Source organism: Rhinolophus sinicus, chromosome 12, assembly GCF_057876585.1.
Source record: "Rhinolophus sinicus isolate RSI-liver-muscle chromosome 12, RSI-T2T, whole genome shotgun sequence".
Taxonomy (NCBI): Eukaryota; Metazoa; Chordata; class Mammalia; order Chiroptera; family Rhinolophidae; genus Rhinolophus; species Rhinolophus sinicus.
In genome coordinates this window covers 44,031,613-44,049,932 of record NC_142512.1, presented here as the reverse complement: position 1 = coordinate 44,049,932, position 18,320 = coordinate 44,031,613, and the positions used below count along the sequence as shown (strand labels likewise).

The following is an 18,320-nucleotide window of genomic DNA, read 5'->3' as shown; positions in this document are numbered from 1 at the left end:
AGTTATAAGAATTAGTCTTATATAAAATATTAAAAATAGTGATAAGTCTAAAAAAATCAGATTTTACTAATGAAGATCAGGCTTATGGTTTAGATATGTATGGTATTCCAGGTTTTACATAGGAGGGAGTCAAATATACTATTTCCTATTATACTTTGATAATTACAGAAATAAAGGTAAAATTTTTTTTGCAGGGGAGATAATCACAAATAGAGTGACTTATTATCTTTACTATTAAACAGAACTCTTTCTTCAAACAATGTGCTACCCGATAAGAAAAACTGAAAAAAGCAAGGCTACAGACCCCTACCCAGCTGTGTCACGGGAGCCCTAGAGGTTCCTCTACAGAGCAGTCAGGGCCCCGTGGGGACAGTTTGAAAACTACCACATTACTATAAATAAGATCAAACCTACCCCTTCTAAATCACCGGAGAAGAGAAAAATGGTAGCCAATTTTATTTATATTTATGTATATATGCATTTATATATATGGCTCAAAAAATTACTACAGAAAATGTACTAAATGTTTTATCTCAGTTACTGTAATGATGTGTGCCATAGTTTTCAATATTCTCTAAATCTTTCATAAAAAGCATGTACTGTTTTTCTTATTAAAATTTTATTTTAAAAATATGGTATGCTTTCAAGTGGTATCTTTTTAATTCCAGAGTTCAAGTTTGTGTTGTAAGCACAAAAAACTTTAGATGAGTAGGGTATAAAAGATACAAACTACAAAACAAGGGCTGTGAAATAGTTTTAAAAATTCAAGAATATTAAAATAACTCCTTTGGAATGGAAAAACATTTTATACTTATTCCCACAGTTTTGGATGAAATATAATACTCTGCACATCTACATCTCTAGTATATGTTTAAATACCAAAATTCTACAATATAAGATTTCCCATTTAAAGACAGTGCTTAGAATGTAGGTTTGATCCTGATTGCTACTCAGATTCCTTTAGATTAAAGGAAAATATCAAAATGTTTATTGTTTAACTTTGTCATTTGACCATAGTAATCATCTCTGTGATATGCACATAATGTCAATCAGTGCTTGTTATAAAGTCTCTTACCACATTTTAATACTTACTCTTAACAAATCATCTATTCTTCCCTCTTTCTTCTCTAAGTCAGAATTCTTACTGTTTTCTAGTGCAGATATTTTTTCTATTGTGAGGTCAGACTATCAAGACAAAAAGAAAACAAATTTAGGATTAGTCTCAAAATACTACATGTCATATTTTTTTCATTACTTTTCTAAAAAAAAAAAAGAAAAAAGAAAGAAAGAAAAAGCACTTGCTAACACAAAGCAGCCTGGAATCATATGGCTGAAACAATTAAATCGTCTTTCCTCACCCCATTCTGTTAAGCCTTATATTCTGCTATACCTGCACTTCAAAAACATGTTAACACTGGAATCAAATATATGAATTCTTAAGCTACTGTGCATTGAATACAGAAACACATTACTCTAGAAATGAAAGTAACTTTGAATAGAAAAGGACTTCAGGAGACATGACCAAATTTCTAAAGAACAAACACGCCACCTAGTGGAAACAGAGCAATCAGAAGGGAAGGGACGAAGCTACTACCCAAACGCTCATCTGAGTGTGTTCAATTGCACAGAGACTGGCAATTCAAATAAAATTAAAATCTGCTCCTGAGGGTTGTGCAGCTCTTGAGATTTAAGAAATCCTCCGAGATTATCAAGGCCGCATAAGTGCCAAGAGGCTTGCAGAAAAGCCAGTGTACTATTTGGCTAGAGCAACATCACAAAACCAGGGACATATTATCCACTGTCCTTTTCAGGTGTTATCTTTGAATGTTCACAACATTCCCTAATTAAAAAGAGTTTCTGAAGACTGTTTAAGAACAAAATTCTGTCGGTGTGGCACATGTTAAAGAAGTTTAGGGGGGAAAAAAAAAAAGAAGTTTAGGTAGGTCTTGCCAAACAAGCAGGTACAAGGAATAAATGAACTCCTTTCATGAAGCAGTGAATTAACATTCAACGAAGCCTCCTGTGAGCACTGTCCTAATAAGCATTCTGTGTACATCGCCTGAGATAATTAGAACCAACATTTTACAGATGATTTGTACTCAAGAAAACCAAGGCCCAAGAAGATAAAGTGTAAGTTGCAGAGCCTGAATTTGAACCCAGGCCTAGAGCTCTCCAAACAAATGCTCTTTCCTCAACACCATGCTACAGTAAAAGCATTTCCACTGCAACATACCAGAAAGGAAAAGAAATACCTCAAAAAGTTAGAGCACCTTCTGAAAGACTTAAAGTACTCACAGTACACGTTCTGAATATAATACCTATAATGAGGTAAAGTCAGCGACATAAAGGGAAGACAAAGAGAGGACTCGGAGATTTTCTATGTGCTTAGCATTTATTCCTAAGTAGATCTTTCCTCGTCTGTTTCTCAATCATCGACCTACCTGGGTCTGTCTGTGCTGGATGGAGATCTGTTTCTGGGAGCTGCAGGAATGCTCTGTGTTACCAGATCCTGTAGAAGAGGGACTGTTTTGTTGAGCCTGTAATAAAGGTATATCACCAATCACAAGAAAGTTTTGCATCTCTCTCAACATTTGTATGAATGCAAGGGATTAACTCTATATAAAACAAACTCTATCTGATGAAAGGCAGAAGTCAGGGCCATGTAGCCAAAGAGAAAGGAAAACAATTCAAATGAGAAGCAAGGGCTAGACATGGTGGCTTGAACCTCGTTCCTGTAAATAGCTTCAAGTGTCAAATGCTTATAAATGAATTTTTAAATATGTAAATTAAAGAAAATTAAAATGTTGTTCCTGTAATAACAGGCCCTTTTCATTTGTTTCAACATGCGTTTGTCAGAAAGACTGGCGAAGCATCCAATGCACAGGGCCTGCTAGTGACTCTAGGCAGAAAGGACTGTGCACTACTACTCAGAATACAGTAGTCACCCCATCTGCAGTTTCAGTTACCTGTAGTCAATCGTGATCTAAAAATATTAAATGGAAAATTCCAGAAATAACCAATTCATAAGTTTGAAATTGCATGTTCTTCTGAGTAATGTGATGGAATCTTGTGCTGTCCCACTCTGTCCTGTTCAGGACGTGAATCATAGTTTTGTCCAGCATCTCCATGCTCTCCCCACCTATTAGTCACTTAGTAACTGTCTCGACTGCCCTGGGATTGGAGTGCTTGTGTTATTTTACCTAATAATGGCCCCAAAGAGCACAAATAGTGATGAATGCAATTCAAATATGCCAAAGAGAAGCCATGAAGTGCCTCCTTTATGTGAAAAGGTATGTTATGTATAAGAAAAAACATAGTATCAGTATTATCAGTGGTTTCTGACATTCACTGAGGGTCCCGGAATGTATTCTCCACAGGTAAGGAGGGACTACTATAGTCTCCTAAATTTGCAAAAATTACCCATGAACACACTGGTTCAAAAACCCAGGTTGATTTCCAATATTATCACTTGCTGTGACTTTTACATACAATTGATAGGGTATTCTAAGGCATTTTTAAATTTATAAGGTTTAGGATTTAATATGATTCAACCATTCAGGAATATGTAATCATTACACTTCTAAAAGTCCTTTTAAAAGCAAGATTGCACCTAGAAACATAGTACAACCCATCACAGACACAATTAGGAAATACTGGATAAAACAATGAGTCAAAAAGAACATGAAAGAAAAGTTAAGAAATATGAACAGCCACAGAGACTCCAAAACTAATAGTCTTTCCATAGGGAAAGAACAGTAAAATAAAATTTCCCTGAGGTAAAAAGACAAGTTTTATGAGTGAAAAGGTCTACCATATGATAAGCAACACTAATGGAGAAAAAAACATCAATAATGGCTAGACTTCAAGAACAAAAAAAATATCATACGATCATCTCAATGTAGAAAAAGCATCCAACATCCTTTCATAATAAAAACACTCAACAAACTCAGAATAGAAGAGAACTTTCTCAATCCCAAAAAGGCCGTCTCTGAAAAACATTCAGCTAACATAATACTTACTGTCAAAGATCATAGGCTTTCCCCGCTAAGATCAGAAACAAGACAAGGAGGTCCACTTGAACCACTTCTATTTAACATGGTAATAGAGTTTCTAGCCAGGGCAATTAGCCAAGAAAATAGAAGGCATCCAGACTGGAAAAGAAGTAAAACTATCTCTATTCCCAGAAGACATGATTTGATATACAGAAAGTCCTGCCAATAAACTATTCGAACTAAAACACAAGTTTAACAAGAGTGCAGGGTAGAAGATCAATATAGAAAATCAATGGTATATTCTAGCAATGAGCAATCTGAAAATGAAATGTAAAAATCTATTCTATTTGCAATAGATTCAAAAAGAATATTTAGAAATAATTTTAACAAAAGAAGGGAAAAATATGTACACTGAAAACTGTAAACATTACTGAAAGATATTAAACAGACCTAAATAAATGGAAAGATATCTCATGTTCATGGGTTGGAAGACTTAATATTTTTATGTGGGCAATACTCCCCAGCTGGTTTGTTTGCAGAAATTAAAAAAGTGAACCTAAAATTCATACAGAAATGCAAGGGATCCCTCAGCCAAAACAATCCTGAAAAAGAACAAAGTTGGAGGAACCACACTTCTTGATTTCAAAACTTAATTACTACAAGGCTATAATAATTAAGACTGTGTGGTACTGGCGTAAGGATAGGCATATAGATCAATGGAGTAGAAATGAGAGTCCAGAAATGAACTCCTTACATGTATAGGCAACTGGTTTTTGACAAGGCTGCCCAATTAAATGGAGAAGGAACAGTCTTTGTCCTAGGACAACTGGATATCCACATGCCAAAGAACAAAGTTCCTCAAACCATACACATAAAATTAACACAAAATGCATCACTGACCTAAGTATAAGAGCTAAAAGGACACTTAGAAGAAAATATAGATAGAAGTACATTATCATGACCCTATGTTAGGTAAAGCCTTCTTAGTTACAACACTAAAAGCATAAACAATAAAAGGAAAAAATAGATAAATTGGACTTTTTCACAGTAAAGCTTTTGTGGTTTTAAGACCACCGCAAAGAAAGTAAAACAAGGGTCCGGCCTGGTGGCTCAGGCGGTTAGAGCTCCGAAGGCTAACTCTGAAGGCTGCCGGTTCGATTCCCACATGGGCCAGTGGGCTCTCAACCACAAGGTTGCCGGTTCAGCTCCTTGAGTCCTGCAAGGGATGGTGGGCAGCGCCCACTGCAACTAAGATTGAACACGGCACCTTGAGCTGAGCTGCCGCTGAGCTCCGGGATGGCTCAGTTGGTTGGAGTGCGTCCTCTCAACCACAAGGTTGCTGCCGGTTCGAGTCCCGCAAGGGATGGTGGGTTGTGCCCCCTGCAACTAGCAATGGCAACTGGACCTGGAGCTGAGTTGCGCCCTCCACAACTATGATTGAAAGGACAACAACTTGACTTGGAAAAAAGTCCTGGAAGTACACACTGTTCCCCAATAAAGTCCTGTTCCCCTCCTCCAATAAAATCTTAAAAAAAAAAAAAAAAAAGAAAGTAAAACAAGAACCCAGATGGGAAAATACTTGTAAATCATGTATTTGGTAAGAGTCTAATAGCTAAAATATATAGAGAAATCTTACAACTCAACAACAAAAAGACAAATAACCCAATTTAAAAACAGGCAAAGGATTTATATAGACATTTCTCCAAAGAAGACATACAAATAGCCATAAGCGAATGAAAGCTATGCTCAAATCATCAGTATTCAGGAAACGCAAATCAAAACCACAATGAGATATCACTTGACAGCCACTACTAGAATGGCCACAATGAAAACAAGTGACGATGACGATGTACAGTTTTCATGTGCTACTGCTGGGCTCATAGAATGTGCACCTCGTTTGTGAAACAGTTTGGAGGGTCGCAAAAACAGTTTCCACATAACCAGCAATTCCACCCTTCAGTATACACCCGAAAGAAATGAAAACATACGCATGTACAGAAACTTGTACAGGATGTTCACAGCAGTATTACTCCTAATAACCAGGAAGCAGAAAAAACCCAAATGTCCATCAACTGATGAAGGATAAATAGAGCTGTGACCAACTGAGCACCAAAAAGAGTGATTATATTTACTGATACACATCCATGAAAACCCATGAAACTATAATGATAATCAAAGATGAGAAAGACGAGAAAGCTGTTTGTCACCATTTGATACAGCTATTACTGCTTACTTTAAAAATTAAAATTTCATTAAAAAAATTAAAATTAGTAATTATAAGGAAAGAACTAATAAGCATTTAACCTGCCTTTCTAGTAGAACCATATGTTGATGTAGCCCAACAGACTCAGAATATGAGGATCTATTTTTACATAACAATAGACACTAATAAAAGATAAGTGTGATAATGTTAATTTCATTATAAAGGTAATTTCATTACCTAGGAAAATGTTAGTATTTTTAAGAAAATGCCTGTTAAGTTACTTAGAGGTAGGTGGTCACGATTTCTGAAATGCACTTTATAATATTTCAGCATTAAAAAATGGCAAATTAAACCTACATTTTAAAAAATTCAAGCTTTTAAAAACATCTTACATAATGTTCAAAGATATAATTTTCAAGGAAGTGATAGACGTGACATTAAAAAAAAAGATTCAGTAGACTTTCACAAGTAGAACTGTCTCATTCAATCAAAACTATTTCAAGGATTAGGGCTGTTTTCTCAGTGAACCCAATAAAATCATTTGGTTTTACAATGGCTAATAATGAAACAATCATACTATTATAAATGCTCCTTAAGTGTTTTCAAATTTTAGAATAATTTATAAAGCAGAAAAGACTCAATTATAGTTAAAATAACAAACTATCACACACTTTGAAATGTAACAATAACTAAATTAAAAGATGAGAAAGGAAGCTGAGTGATAGTTATGAGTATGTTAAACTCATCTCTTAAAATGGGAGCAAATAGGTTGTTTAAAGTTGATTAAATAAGAGATGTTATTTGAAGCTAAAATGGTAAACAATAGGAAATCTAAAACAAACTTAACAGTGGTTATCTCTCTGAGGGGTACAAAGGAAAGAATTTTACTCTTTGCCATCACTTTAATTTTTTGTTGGTCATGTATGTGTCCTTCTACAATTAGAAAATCATATGCTTATAATTTAAAAAACCAAAGGTTGTACATTAAAACAAAATTGTGTAACAATATACATAACATTTAAAAGATGAAACATAATATTCTGCCACATGCTAATTTTATTTATCAATATATCTAAAGATCTTTCATTGTTAGCACATATATATCTCATTTTTGGTCAACTGTATAGCATTCCACTGTATATATGTATCATATTTTAGTTAACTAGTTTCTATATAAAGGATGCTTTTATTAACTCATGCAACATGTAATTACAATTACTAGTGTCTATTAGAGCAGATCCTGTTCTGGCATTGGAGATATAAAAGTGAACAAAGCAAAGTCCTTGACCTGAAGAAACGTATGTTGGGGGGGGGGGGGGGGGCAGGGGTAGAGAAGAAGGAGTCAGACAAAAAATGTATATCATAGCAGGTCAGCTGATGATAAGACTAAGGAGAAAAACAAAGTAGGGCACAGGAGATAGATAATGTGTGGGGTGGGCAGGGAGAAGTTGCTATTTCATAGTGTAGTCAGGGTAGGCCTCTTTAATAGGGTAAACATAAGCAGAGAGTAAAGAGAACTAAGGGAGCAAGGGGGGAAAATGCAGAGGTAAGTGCAAAGGCCCTGAGGTGAGCATGACAGATAGTATTTGAGGAAGCAAGGCAGCCAGTGTGGTGAGGCGGGAAGATGATAAGTAGTAAAAGAATATCAGGGTGGTGGGAAACTGACCATGCAGGGCCTTATGTGCCATTTTAGGCACTTTTGAGCCTAAGAAGTGGCATGACTGGACTTATGTTTCAATAGAATCACTCTGATCTGTTCAGAACAAATTAAAAGGAAACAAAGGTAGAAGCAGAGTCCAGTTAGGGGGCTACAGCCATCACCTCTGTGAGAGACAATGGTTTCGATTTGAGTGGTACTAGTGAACAGGGTCAGAAGTGGCAGGATTCTGAACATATATTGAAGGTAAAATCAATGTGATTTGTTGATGGATTTTGAAATGGGGTATAAAGAGAGGAGATAAGAATGACTCCAAGAGTTTTAAACAATCAGAGGGAGAGAGTTGACAGTGATTTAGATGTGGAGGGCTGTGAAAGAAACGGGTTTGGAGTAGGGGAACAAAATAACGAGTTCCGTTTTGGACATGTTAAATTTGAAGTGTTTCTTAGACATGCAGAGAAGATGACTCCATAGGTCTGGAATTCAGGGCAGGGCTCTGGGCTGGAGATATAAACGTGGAAGTCCTCTGCATATGGGGGGTCATTAGCGCAAAGAAACTAAATGAAATTCTGTGGAGAATAAAGGTAGACCAAAGAGTCTGAAGACAGCCCTGTGGCACTCCAATGTTTAGAGATGTGGGAAATCAGGGAAAACCGCAGGAGTGGAGGCCTAGAGAAGAGCCTGTGCTTGGAGAAGGGAGTGATCACTCTGGCAGTGAGTCATGCTGGTTAAGTTCTGATCACTGGGTTTAGCAACGTAGAAGTCACAGATATCCTCCTTCTAAGTTCCTTTGCAACACTGGTGGAGTGCAATTGCTTCCAGATTTTTGCAATTATAAACAATACAATACACATCTTTGTGTAGTTTTACAGGAATGGAATTTTGGACCTTAAGGATACGTAAACTTAACACTGAGCTGCATTCCCAACGTGTCCAAATGACTGTACCAATTTATAGTCAGCACAGAACTACATGTGTGTCTAAACTACCACCTACATTTAGAAGTGCCAAACTTATTATAATCCTTGCCAATCTGAAAGGTCAAAAATGTTATCGTGATTTATTCTGCATTTCTCTATGGCTGAAGTTAAGCATTTTTTCATGTTGTTAGTCCCTTGTCTTATTTTTTTCCCCCTACAAAACGGCCTGCTCATAGTCTTTGCTTATTTTTTTAGAAAACTGCTTGTCTTTGATTCACAACATTTGTTTTATATAATGGTAAGTCTTGCTTTTCTCTTACTTTGTATTACTAAGCTTATATCCTGGCTGGAACTACAGAAAAGCAGAGAAATAGAACTGTACCAAAGCACTCAGGCCTTTGGTTTTTACACTGTTCCCATGTTCCTTCTTCACATGTCATTTTCTTACTCCTCTGCCACCTCTCTTCCACATGAGAACAATCTGGCTGCAGCAGCTGCCCCTCCTCTGACAGGCTGATGTACTAGCTGACAGGACCGAGAAGGTGGTGGTCTGTGTGCACGCACCCCAAGCCTGCATGCTTGTACCTTTTATGTGGCGCTTACATTAGGGAAACGAGTTCTTGCTGATCGAAATCCTGTGAATTTACTATATGCCTGGCACATAGGGGGTGTTCAGTAAATATCTGTGGAATGAACAAAGGGAATGCCCTTCAAATGAAAGGAGGTAGTTTTTAAGTCAATAAAAACAAAAGGACAAATAACCCAATTATCCAAGGTTTTGCCTGGGAAAGTTAGATCTAAGATGAAGACTTAACTATCAGCAAATAGTAAGCGCACAGTGAAATACATACAAACACAGAGAGACAGACAGACACATTCTCTAAACTAACATTATAGAGAACTACTGCATTCTCATACAAACTAGTCTCTACTGCTGACAGGCACACCCACAGTATTATATTGGGCAGTTCTCCCATTTTATGCCACGCTTTCTTAGCCACCCAGGGATAAAATTATACTGTTTTCACACAAGAAGTTTCTCCATTCCTTTGAGGATTAAAATATTCTGTAAGTTCTTTAAAAGTTGTATTATCTTTCTTGAGGAAAAGCAGTAACAACTTTAAGAAAGTGTTCCGAATAATGCACAACGATTCGCCATCTAATTATTTTGTTATTCTTATTTCCTTTCTTTAAGACACCCACCATTTTCATGACCTTTTTGAATACAAATACATGTGGATTAATGACTCACAATCCACAGAGCCAATAAAGAGGAAACATAGACTGCAACTGGAGAAAACGAGCCAGTAAGAGGGAAAGAAGTTAAATCAACAATGACTTTTAACTCTGAAAGAAGCCCCTAAAAATGGAAAAATAGGGCAATGAGGCTTTCTCTTGCTTTATACCATCCTTGGCCACAAACAGGTAGTTGGTAGGGCACGAAACCAAGAAAAGTAGAAACTTTTGAGTCAAACTGCATTATAATTTGGCAAATAAAAGTAGAGTCAAACTTTCATAATATTCAAGTTCTTGTTCTTCAAGGTGGGAGAAAGAAGCAAGCTGAAAAGAGCCAACAGGTAGCCAAATATTCCTGGTAATGGTAACCATACGACCACTCTGAAGAGGTGGGAGAAGGCAGCGTGTAGGTCGCCCAAATACCACTGGGGGAAATGACTGGTGAGCACGCTATGGAACGCCTGCTTCCATGCTCAAATTTTCCTGACGTGAATACTGCTATAAATAAGTGACGGCTGGAGTTTGCAGATTTTGTTTTTAATTATACAAGTACTTTGGTTGTAATGGAATTTGATCTGCATTTTTTTTACTTGTCAACCCGAGATTGTTTTTTCCTTTCCATGGTGTGCTCAGACATTGAGAAAGCAGTTTCTCTCAGCCCCTTGCACCAAGGGGACCTGAGAAACGCATACTCCCTTCAGAAGTGACACCAAGTTAGAAACGTCATCATCTCTCTACCAAAATAATTACTCCAGCTTTATCAAGGAGCTCCAGGGCAGCACAGCGCTGCATACATTTAGCCTTAGTACTCACAGAAACAAAAGTGAAGCAGAGGCCAGCTCCCCTCTGTGCCAGCTGCTCCGTGTCAAGCCGGGGTTTTGCCAGCATCACTGACATCAGGGTTGGCAGAGCAGACTGCTCCTCCGACACCTCCTTCGCAACGCTGCCATCTAAACCATAGAGGGGCTGTTCTACTCGCCGCTGGAAAACATTAGAGAAAACACACAAATTACATAAGAAGGAAATCTGATACTGCCAAAACATGCAACAGATTAAAATAGTTATCAAATCTAATGATTTTTCTTTAAAAAAAACCTTCCCTGAAAACAAATATGGAGAGCATAACATTAAACTGGATTATAATCTAACTGTAAACCTTAGTTAATAGCTTACTCAAATTCTGCAAAATTATATTTTAATGGTTTTATATTTACATAACTGAATTTTCAGGTTACTTTGTAGAGTTCAACAAATCAACTTCATAACACCCTCATTCCTACAAAGGAAATGTTATTTCCATCCTGTAGGTAAATAAAGATAAGACATTTGTTCCCTACTTTATGGGCAGATCTTATTTCACTCTTCATTCTATTGTCACCATACTATACTTAGATACAAAAAGCTAAAATAAATACAAGCAAAACAAGTTTCATAGTACACTAAAAGAATAATATACCACAATTTTGTATGATTTGTTCCAGAAATGTAAGGATGGCTCATTATTATCAAATTTACTAATACAATTCATTACATTAATGTTAGGGGAGGAAAAAAAAAAATCAAGATTCTTCCCTTTAGATGCCAAAAAAGATTTGCACATTATTGGGCAACTTAGAAAAGAACAACTAGAAATCAAACAACAACTCACAGACACAGACAACAGTTTAGTGGTTACCAGAGTGGAAAAGCGGGAAGGGGAAAACACAAAAAGGATAAAGGGGGTCAAATATATGGTGACCGAAAGAGATTTGACTTTGGGTTGTGAACACACAATGCAATATACAGATGATGTATTATAGAACTGTACACTTGAAACCTATATAATTTTATTAACCAATGTAAGCCCAATAAATTTAATAATAAATAAATAATCAGTCTGTTAATCCCCTCAAAAAACCTGGAAGTATCCATCTTTATTATAACAAATACCTTTAATACAACAGATTTTTTTCAGAAATTAACATAAATATAACTAATGGTACTATACTAGAGACACTTTCGTTAAAGTTCGGAACTACAAAGGGGTTAACATTAATATCACAATCAATCAACATTTTTATAGACGTTTTGGTCAAGGTGATAAGGAAAAAATATGAGGTATAAACACTGGAAAGTAGTAAAGATTAAAAAGTGTCATTTTTGGATGATATAACTATTCACAAAAGAAACCAAGCAAATCAATTAAAAAACAAAAACAAGCTCAGTAAGATGGCCAAATATAAAGTAAATACACAAAAATCAATAGTTTCCCCATATACCAACCACAATTGATTATAATCAGAACATGTAATGGAAGAAAAAGCAGATTCAAAATTTCAAAAAAATCTGTAAAATACTCAGAAGTAAATGTAAGAAATACACAGATTACATATAAAGAAAAACTACGGTTTCACTGACAGATATAAAAGACGAACTAAGTTAAATGGCGAAACCATGCTCCTGGATGCAGATTTTATAGATGTCAAATTTCTCTAAAAGCCAATGCTTAGGTCTTTTTATTTTTGGTTTTGTTTTTCTCTTTTTTTTTGCAAAAGAATGTTGTGGTGATAAGTGATCATCTAGGTTCCCTCTTGCTCTCTTTTGGGGGGTTATTTTTGTGGAACTTCAAAAATGAATTCTGGGGTCGGCCCGGTGCCTTAGGCTGTTAGAGCTCCATGCTCCTAACTCCAAAGGCTGCGGGTTTGATTCCCACACGGGTCAGTGGGCTCTCAACCACAAGGTTGCCAGTTCAATTCGTCGAGTCCCACAAGGGATGGTGGGCTGCGCCCCCTGCAACTAGCAACGGCAACTGGACCTGGAGCTGAGCTACGCCCTCCACAACTAAGACTGAAAGGACAACAACTTGACATGGAAAAAAGTCCTGGAAGTACACACTGTTCCCCCAAAAAAGTCCGGTTCCCCTTCCCCAATAAACAAAAAAAAAAGTCTTTAAAAAAAAAATGAATTCTGATGTTCACTTAGAAAAAGAATCAAAATTTGTCATATAATTTTTGATAAAGAATATCAGGAAAACTAGAGTAACAATTAAAACATATACAAAGCAACATTAATGAAGTCAGTATAACACTGGTACAGGAGATGGATCAGTGGCACAGAACAGAAAATTCAGAAAGAGACCAAGATGGATGTATAATTTATGATTAAAGTGCATTTCAAAGTAATGAGAACTTATTAAAAAGATGATAGGATATTTACATAGGTATTAGAAGAAATGAAAAGCAGATTGCTTCTTTATATCATACATAAAAATTATAGTATAAACAAATGCTTCTATAACTTTCTAGTAATGAGGGACTTTTTAAACATGACATTAAAAATACAAACCATATAGAAACATCTAAGAAAAACACAAAGCCAATAAGTAATAAAGGAAAAATATTGGTAAATTTGACTACTTCAAATTTTTTAACTTCTGAATGGTGAAGGTCAACATAAAGTTAAAAGACAAAATTACAAACAGTCAACAATATTTACAATACAAATAATGAGTTAACAATCTTAATAAATAATGTGTTCCTACCCATCAGTAAGAAAAAACAAATACTCCAATAAATAAATAGGCAAAGGACGTGGACAAGCATTAAAAGAGAAATCCAAAGGCCATTAAACACATGAAAAAATGTTCAATATCAGTAATGAAGAAATGCAAGCTAAAACAAGGTTATTTGTCTCACAGGCAAAGATTACAATGATAAAATTCAGTATTAGAAGAGTATGTAGAAACTGAGACTTTCAAACTGCTAATAATCAGCTAGCAATTATGTAACGACATTTTATAGTGAGCATATTCTTTGATTGGGAATTATACTTTGGAAATTTAGCCAAAGGAAAAAAAATATGTAAGTACAGATGTATATATACAAAGACATTCATTATAGCATTATTTATAGAACATAAAATGTTTATAAGATATTGGTTAAATAAATTAATTACAACCGAAGTAAGAAAATCGATCATATGAACATACATGTATACATATATGGTCATGGAACTCTTTAATAACAGTGCTTTTGGAGGAGACTTTCTATTTTACCATTTCTGAATTATTGGACTTTCAAAATATGTATGTATCCCTTTATCAGGAAAAAACTATTTAACATTTTTATTTTAGGAAATAAAAATAAAATAAAATAACCAAGGCGATCCTGAAAAAAGATCTATGCGTCCACCTCCTTAAAACCAGCACTCCTACTTCACCAAACGCAACGGTTTAAATTCAGAATCTAGAATGCTTGTGATATTCATTCATAACAATATTCTCACTACTTGGGAGAATGTATCTCTAAAGCTGCAATGCTCAAATTAATCATTCTGTTATGTATTTAATAAATATTTGCCAAGAGCTGATAGATTTAAAAATATTTCTGGAAACAGATCAGGCTAGGATGTTTGAGCCAACATTCCCTCAGAAAACAGGACAAACTACGCCCCAAAAAGATATTAAAAGCATCAAAGAGTTAATAAAATGGTAGGGATCAACCAGAGCAAAATCTAAGGGAAATTAGGAACACAAGACAGGTAAAAAAAGTACCAAAGCCATATTTGCCCTCAGGGAACCTGCAGATCTTGAATTTTTATTTCCAGAGCATCATAGTCCCAAGTAAACAGTCACAGGCCAAAGACCAACCAGGTTCAATAGGAAAACCTTTCCACTTCAAGCTGGGCTTCCAAAGGGCTACACACTCTCAGAGAAAATGTAAGCCAGAAGAAAAATTCCCCCCACCCTCAGGGAGCTGCAAAGAAGTTGCTTTGGCAATGAGGGGGTGGAGCTCCCCTTAGAAATGTTAACATAATTCAAATTAATATTCCCTGGGTGGTTGAAACAAACAAAATAAGTAAAACAAACAAACAAAATGCAAGCCACGAATTCAGTAGTTTCAAGTAGAGTTGGATTGGTAGACTTTCTAGGTACTTGGAAGAAGAAAATAAAAATTCTCTCTGGAGGAACATATCTTTATCCTAGATTTCAAAGAAATTTCACAAATAATTTTTCAAGAACGATGGCCAGCACGAAGAAGAAGAAGGAGGAGGAGGAGGAGGAGGAGGAGGAGAAAGAGAAGAAGAAGGAGCATAAAGAAATAAAGCCCTGAGCAACAACTAGAAAAAACAAGAGACAGCAGAAACAGATGCAAAAAAACTTCAAATACCAGAATTATCATCACACACAGACTATAAAAAAGTTATTTCTACTAGATTAAAAAAAAGAAAAGATAGGCTTGAAAATATCTGCAGGGAAATACAATAACAAAAATTAAGAATTCAGTGGGTTAACAACAAATCAGATACAACAAAACAGAAAATTTGAGAACTGAAAGGCAAGAAAGTATCCAGAATGTAGCACATAGAGACCAAAAGAAGCTAAGAGGTATGGCGATAAAGTGAGACAGCCTTAACAAATGGTTAATTAGAATTTCATAGAAGAAGGAAAAAGAGAACAGGGCAGAGATGATATTTGGAGAGACATCAGGTAATAATTATCCAGAAATGGTGCAGGACACCAACCCACAGATACCAGAAGCCCAATAAATCACAAGCAAGAGAAATAAAAGGATGCATCTAGTGAAACTGCAAAACACTACAGATAAACATTTCAAAAGCAACCAGGGAAAAAAGAGCAAATACTTTCAAAGAAATAAGTAAAGGAAAGCTGTTTTCTCAATAGTAACAATGGGAGCCAGAAGATGATAATTATATACTCAGTTGTTAAAAGAAAAAAGTGCCAATCCAGAAACATACACAGCAAAAAACCTCTTTCAAGAATAAGGGGGAAATAAAGCTATTTAAGCAAACAAAAACCTAGAGAGTAAACCCCCAGACACATACTAACAGAAGAATAAAGGAGTACTTCAGACACAAGGGAAAGACTCTAGGTGGAAGATGCCAAAGAAGTACAAAGAAAGAGGTAAGTACATAGATAAATCTAAACGAATAGTGACTGTAAAAAATAATAATGCTTTGAGGCTTTAAAAAAACGCAAAACAGAAACATAAACCAGCACCACCAAGTCAGCAGCAAGTAAACTGAGTTAATGTTCTGAGGTCATTTGTTTGGGAGCAGGGTAAAGTTACTAGTAACATCAAACTTCAGCATGTGAAAGACGAATGTGGTAATTTCTCAGAGAAACACCAAATAGGGTCTAGCTACTAGTAGAGGAGGAAAATCTGAAATGATAAAAAAAAAAAATCAATTCAAATGAAAACAAGAAAAGAAAAAGGCAGATAGATACACATGTAAAAATGACAGACCAGGCAGGATAAATAGAAAATACATTAAGAGATGATATATTTAAATCCAACATAATGATAATTGTATTAAAAATAGGAAAATGTTGAAGTTAACAAGATGTTAGACTGAATAAAAGAAAAAATTCAACTATATATGTCGGATACACTGAAAACATAATAATGAAAAGTTAACCGTATAAAAATGGAAGTATTTATATCATACAATGGCTGGATATATTAAATATCAGATAAACTGTATTTAGAGCAAAAAGCATCACAAGAGATGCAGTCACTTAATATACAAAGCAAAAATATAAATACAGGAAGAAACGGACAACTTCCAAAATCATGACTGATAGAACAGAAAACCAAAAATCAGAATACAGAAGATTTAAACACTGTGATTAAACGCCGTGATTAATAAAACTGACTGAATGACAAAAACAAACTATTCTGTTTGGGGATGCATACATGGATGGTCAAACTGTGAGGAAAAATAAGTGATAATCACAAAAACTGGTACAGTGGTTGTTTCTAGTGTAGAGGGAGGGAGTTGTGATTGGGGAAGAGCATACATAAGTTTCCAGGGAGCTGGAAATATTTTACTTCTTGACCTAAGTAATGATTACGTAGAGTTAACTTTATAATGATTTCCTGTAAACTTTTTTGTTGAAACACATATTTTAGGCTTTTCAGGCCACATATCCTCTCTGCCATATAATTCTTTGTCTCTACAATTCTAAAAAATCTAAAAATCATTCTTAGCTAGACAGCTGTGGGCTGTAGTTTACCAACTCCTGCATTAAAATACTCATGATTTATGTAATTTTTGTACTTAACAAAAAATACAAAAGAATCACTTAGGGGTTAAAAAGCTAAAGTTATTATTTATCTATCTATTCTTCCCTTTTCAATAAAACAGTCCTGAGCACCCGCTGTGTGCCAAGCATTGTTTTGGGGTTTTAGAGACTGAAAATTGAACAAGATATTATGTTGTCAAGATATTCCATGTCAAGTGGGGGAAATAGTTACAATAATTACATCTTTATGCAATAAGTACTGCGAGAGACAGAACAGCAGTAAACAAAATAAAGCAAAGCCCTTGTTCTCATGGGATTAACAGTCTAGTGGGAGAAGATGGGTGACAGATTAATTGTATAGTTAAAAATTAATATACACATTATATAACATATTAAATGAAAATTTATTAAAACTATACCACACACCAATGATGATTAATGAGCTACAATAACATACATTATGGCTGAATCTCACAAAAGTAATGCTGAAAGAAGGAAACCAGACACGAGAGTATATACTATATGACTCCTTTTATACAAAGCACACAAACACAGAAAAAACTCATCTGTGTTGTTAGAAGTCAGGATAGTAGCTATTCTAGATGGCAGAGAGAAGGCTAATAAATGCAAGGAAGCATAAGGGCGATTTCGGGGGGCGGGGGGGCTGGTAATATTTCATTTCTTGTGCTGGTACAGTTTTTGAAAATTCATTAAGCTTTAGACTTCTATGTGTACTCTTCTATATGTATAAATAGGATCAATGAGAAAATTTAAATATATACCAAAATTTAAATATATGTCAGGTGGTAATAACTAAGACTTAAAATAAAGCCGGATTAGGGACACAGTGACAAAGCGTGAGGGACTACTTATTTTAACGTCGGCCAAGGAAGACCTCTCTGATAAGGTCATTTTTGAGCAATAACCTGAGGAAGAGACTGCTACTCATTCTGTTCCTGGAAGAAGGAATAACAACTACAAAGGCCCGAAGCAAGAGTGCTTCGCCATGTTCAAGGAACTTTAAGGAGGATACTAGCATGGCTGTGGTGGTGAGAGGGAGAACAGGTGATGATGTCAGAGTCAGGGGGGTAGGGGAGCAGATCACGTAGGAGCTTCCAGACCACATAAGTCTAGAGCATTGGGCAGTTTTGAGCAGAGGAGTGCACGGATCTGTTTACACTTTTTAACTGAAATAGAAATCACTCTATATTGAGAATAGGTGAGACAGGGGCAGAAACAGGGAACCCACTTTGGAGGCTGATGCAGAGAACCATAATAGAAAAGTGGT

The 18,320-nt window shown here is 35.6% G+C and overlaps 1 protein-coding gene across 8 annotated transcripts in view; it reads right to left on the bottom strand.

The window, feature by feature from the left end:
- The window catches only part of TLK2 (tousled like kinase 2), a 96,543-nt gene that overhangs the window by 39,685 nt on the left and 38,538 nt on the right, over positions 1-18,320 (bottom strand). For 6 of the 8 annotated variants that reach the window (XM_019733010.3, XM_019733009.3, XM_019733008.3 and 3 more), the window contains 3 exons: positions 10,822-10,989; positions 2,442-2,537; positions 1,093-1,185 (listed from right to left, as the gene is read on the bottom strand). In XM_019733010.3, the coding sequence (XP_019588569.1) occupies positions 1,093-1,185; positions 2,442-2,537; positions 10,822-10,989 (357 nt within the window). The remainder of the gene's footprint in view (positions 1-1,092; positions 1,186-2,441; positions 2,538-10,821; positions 10,990-18,320) is intronic. The other 2 variants (XM_088802315.1, XM_088802314.1) reach the window with 1 other exon arrangement.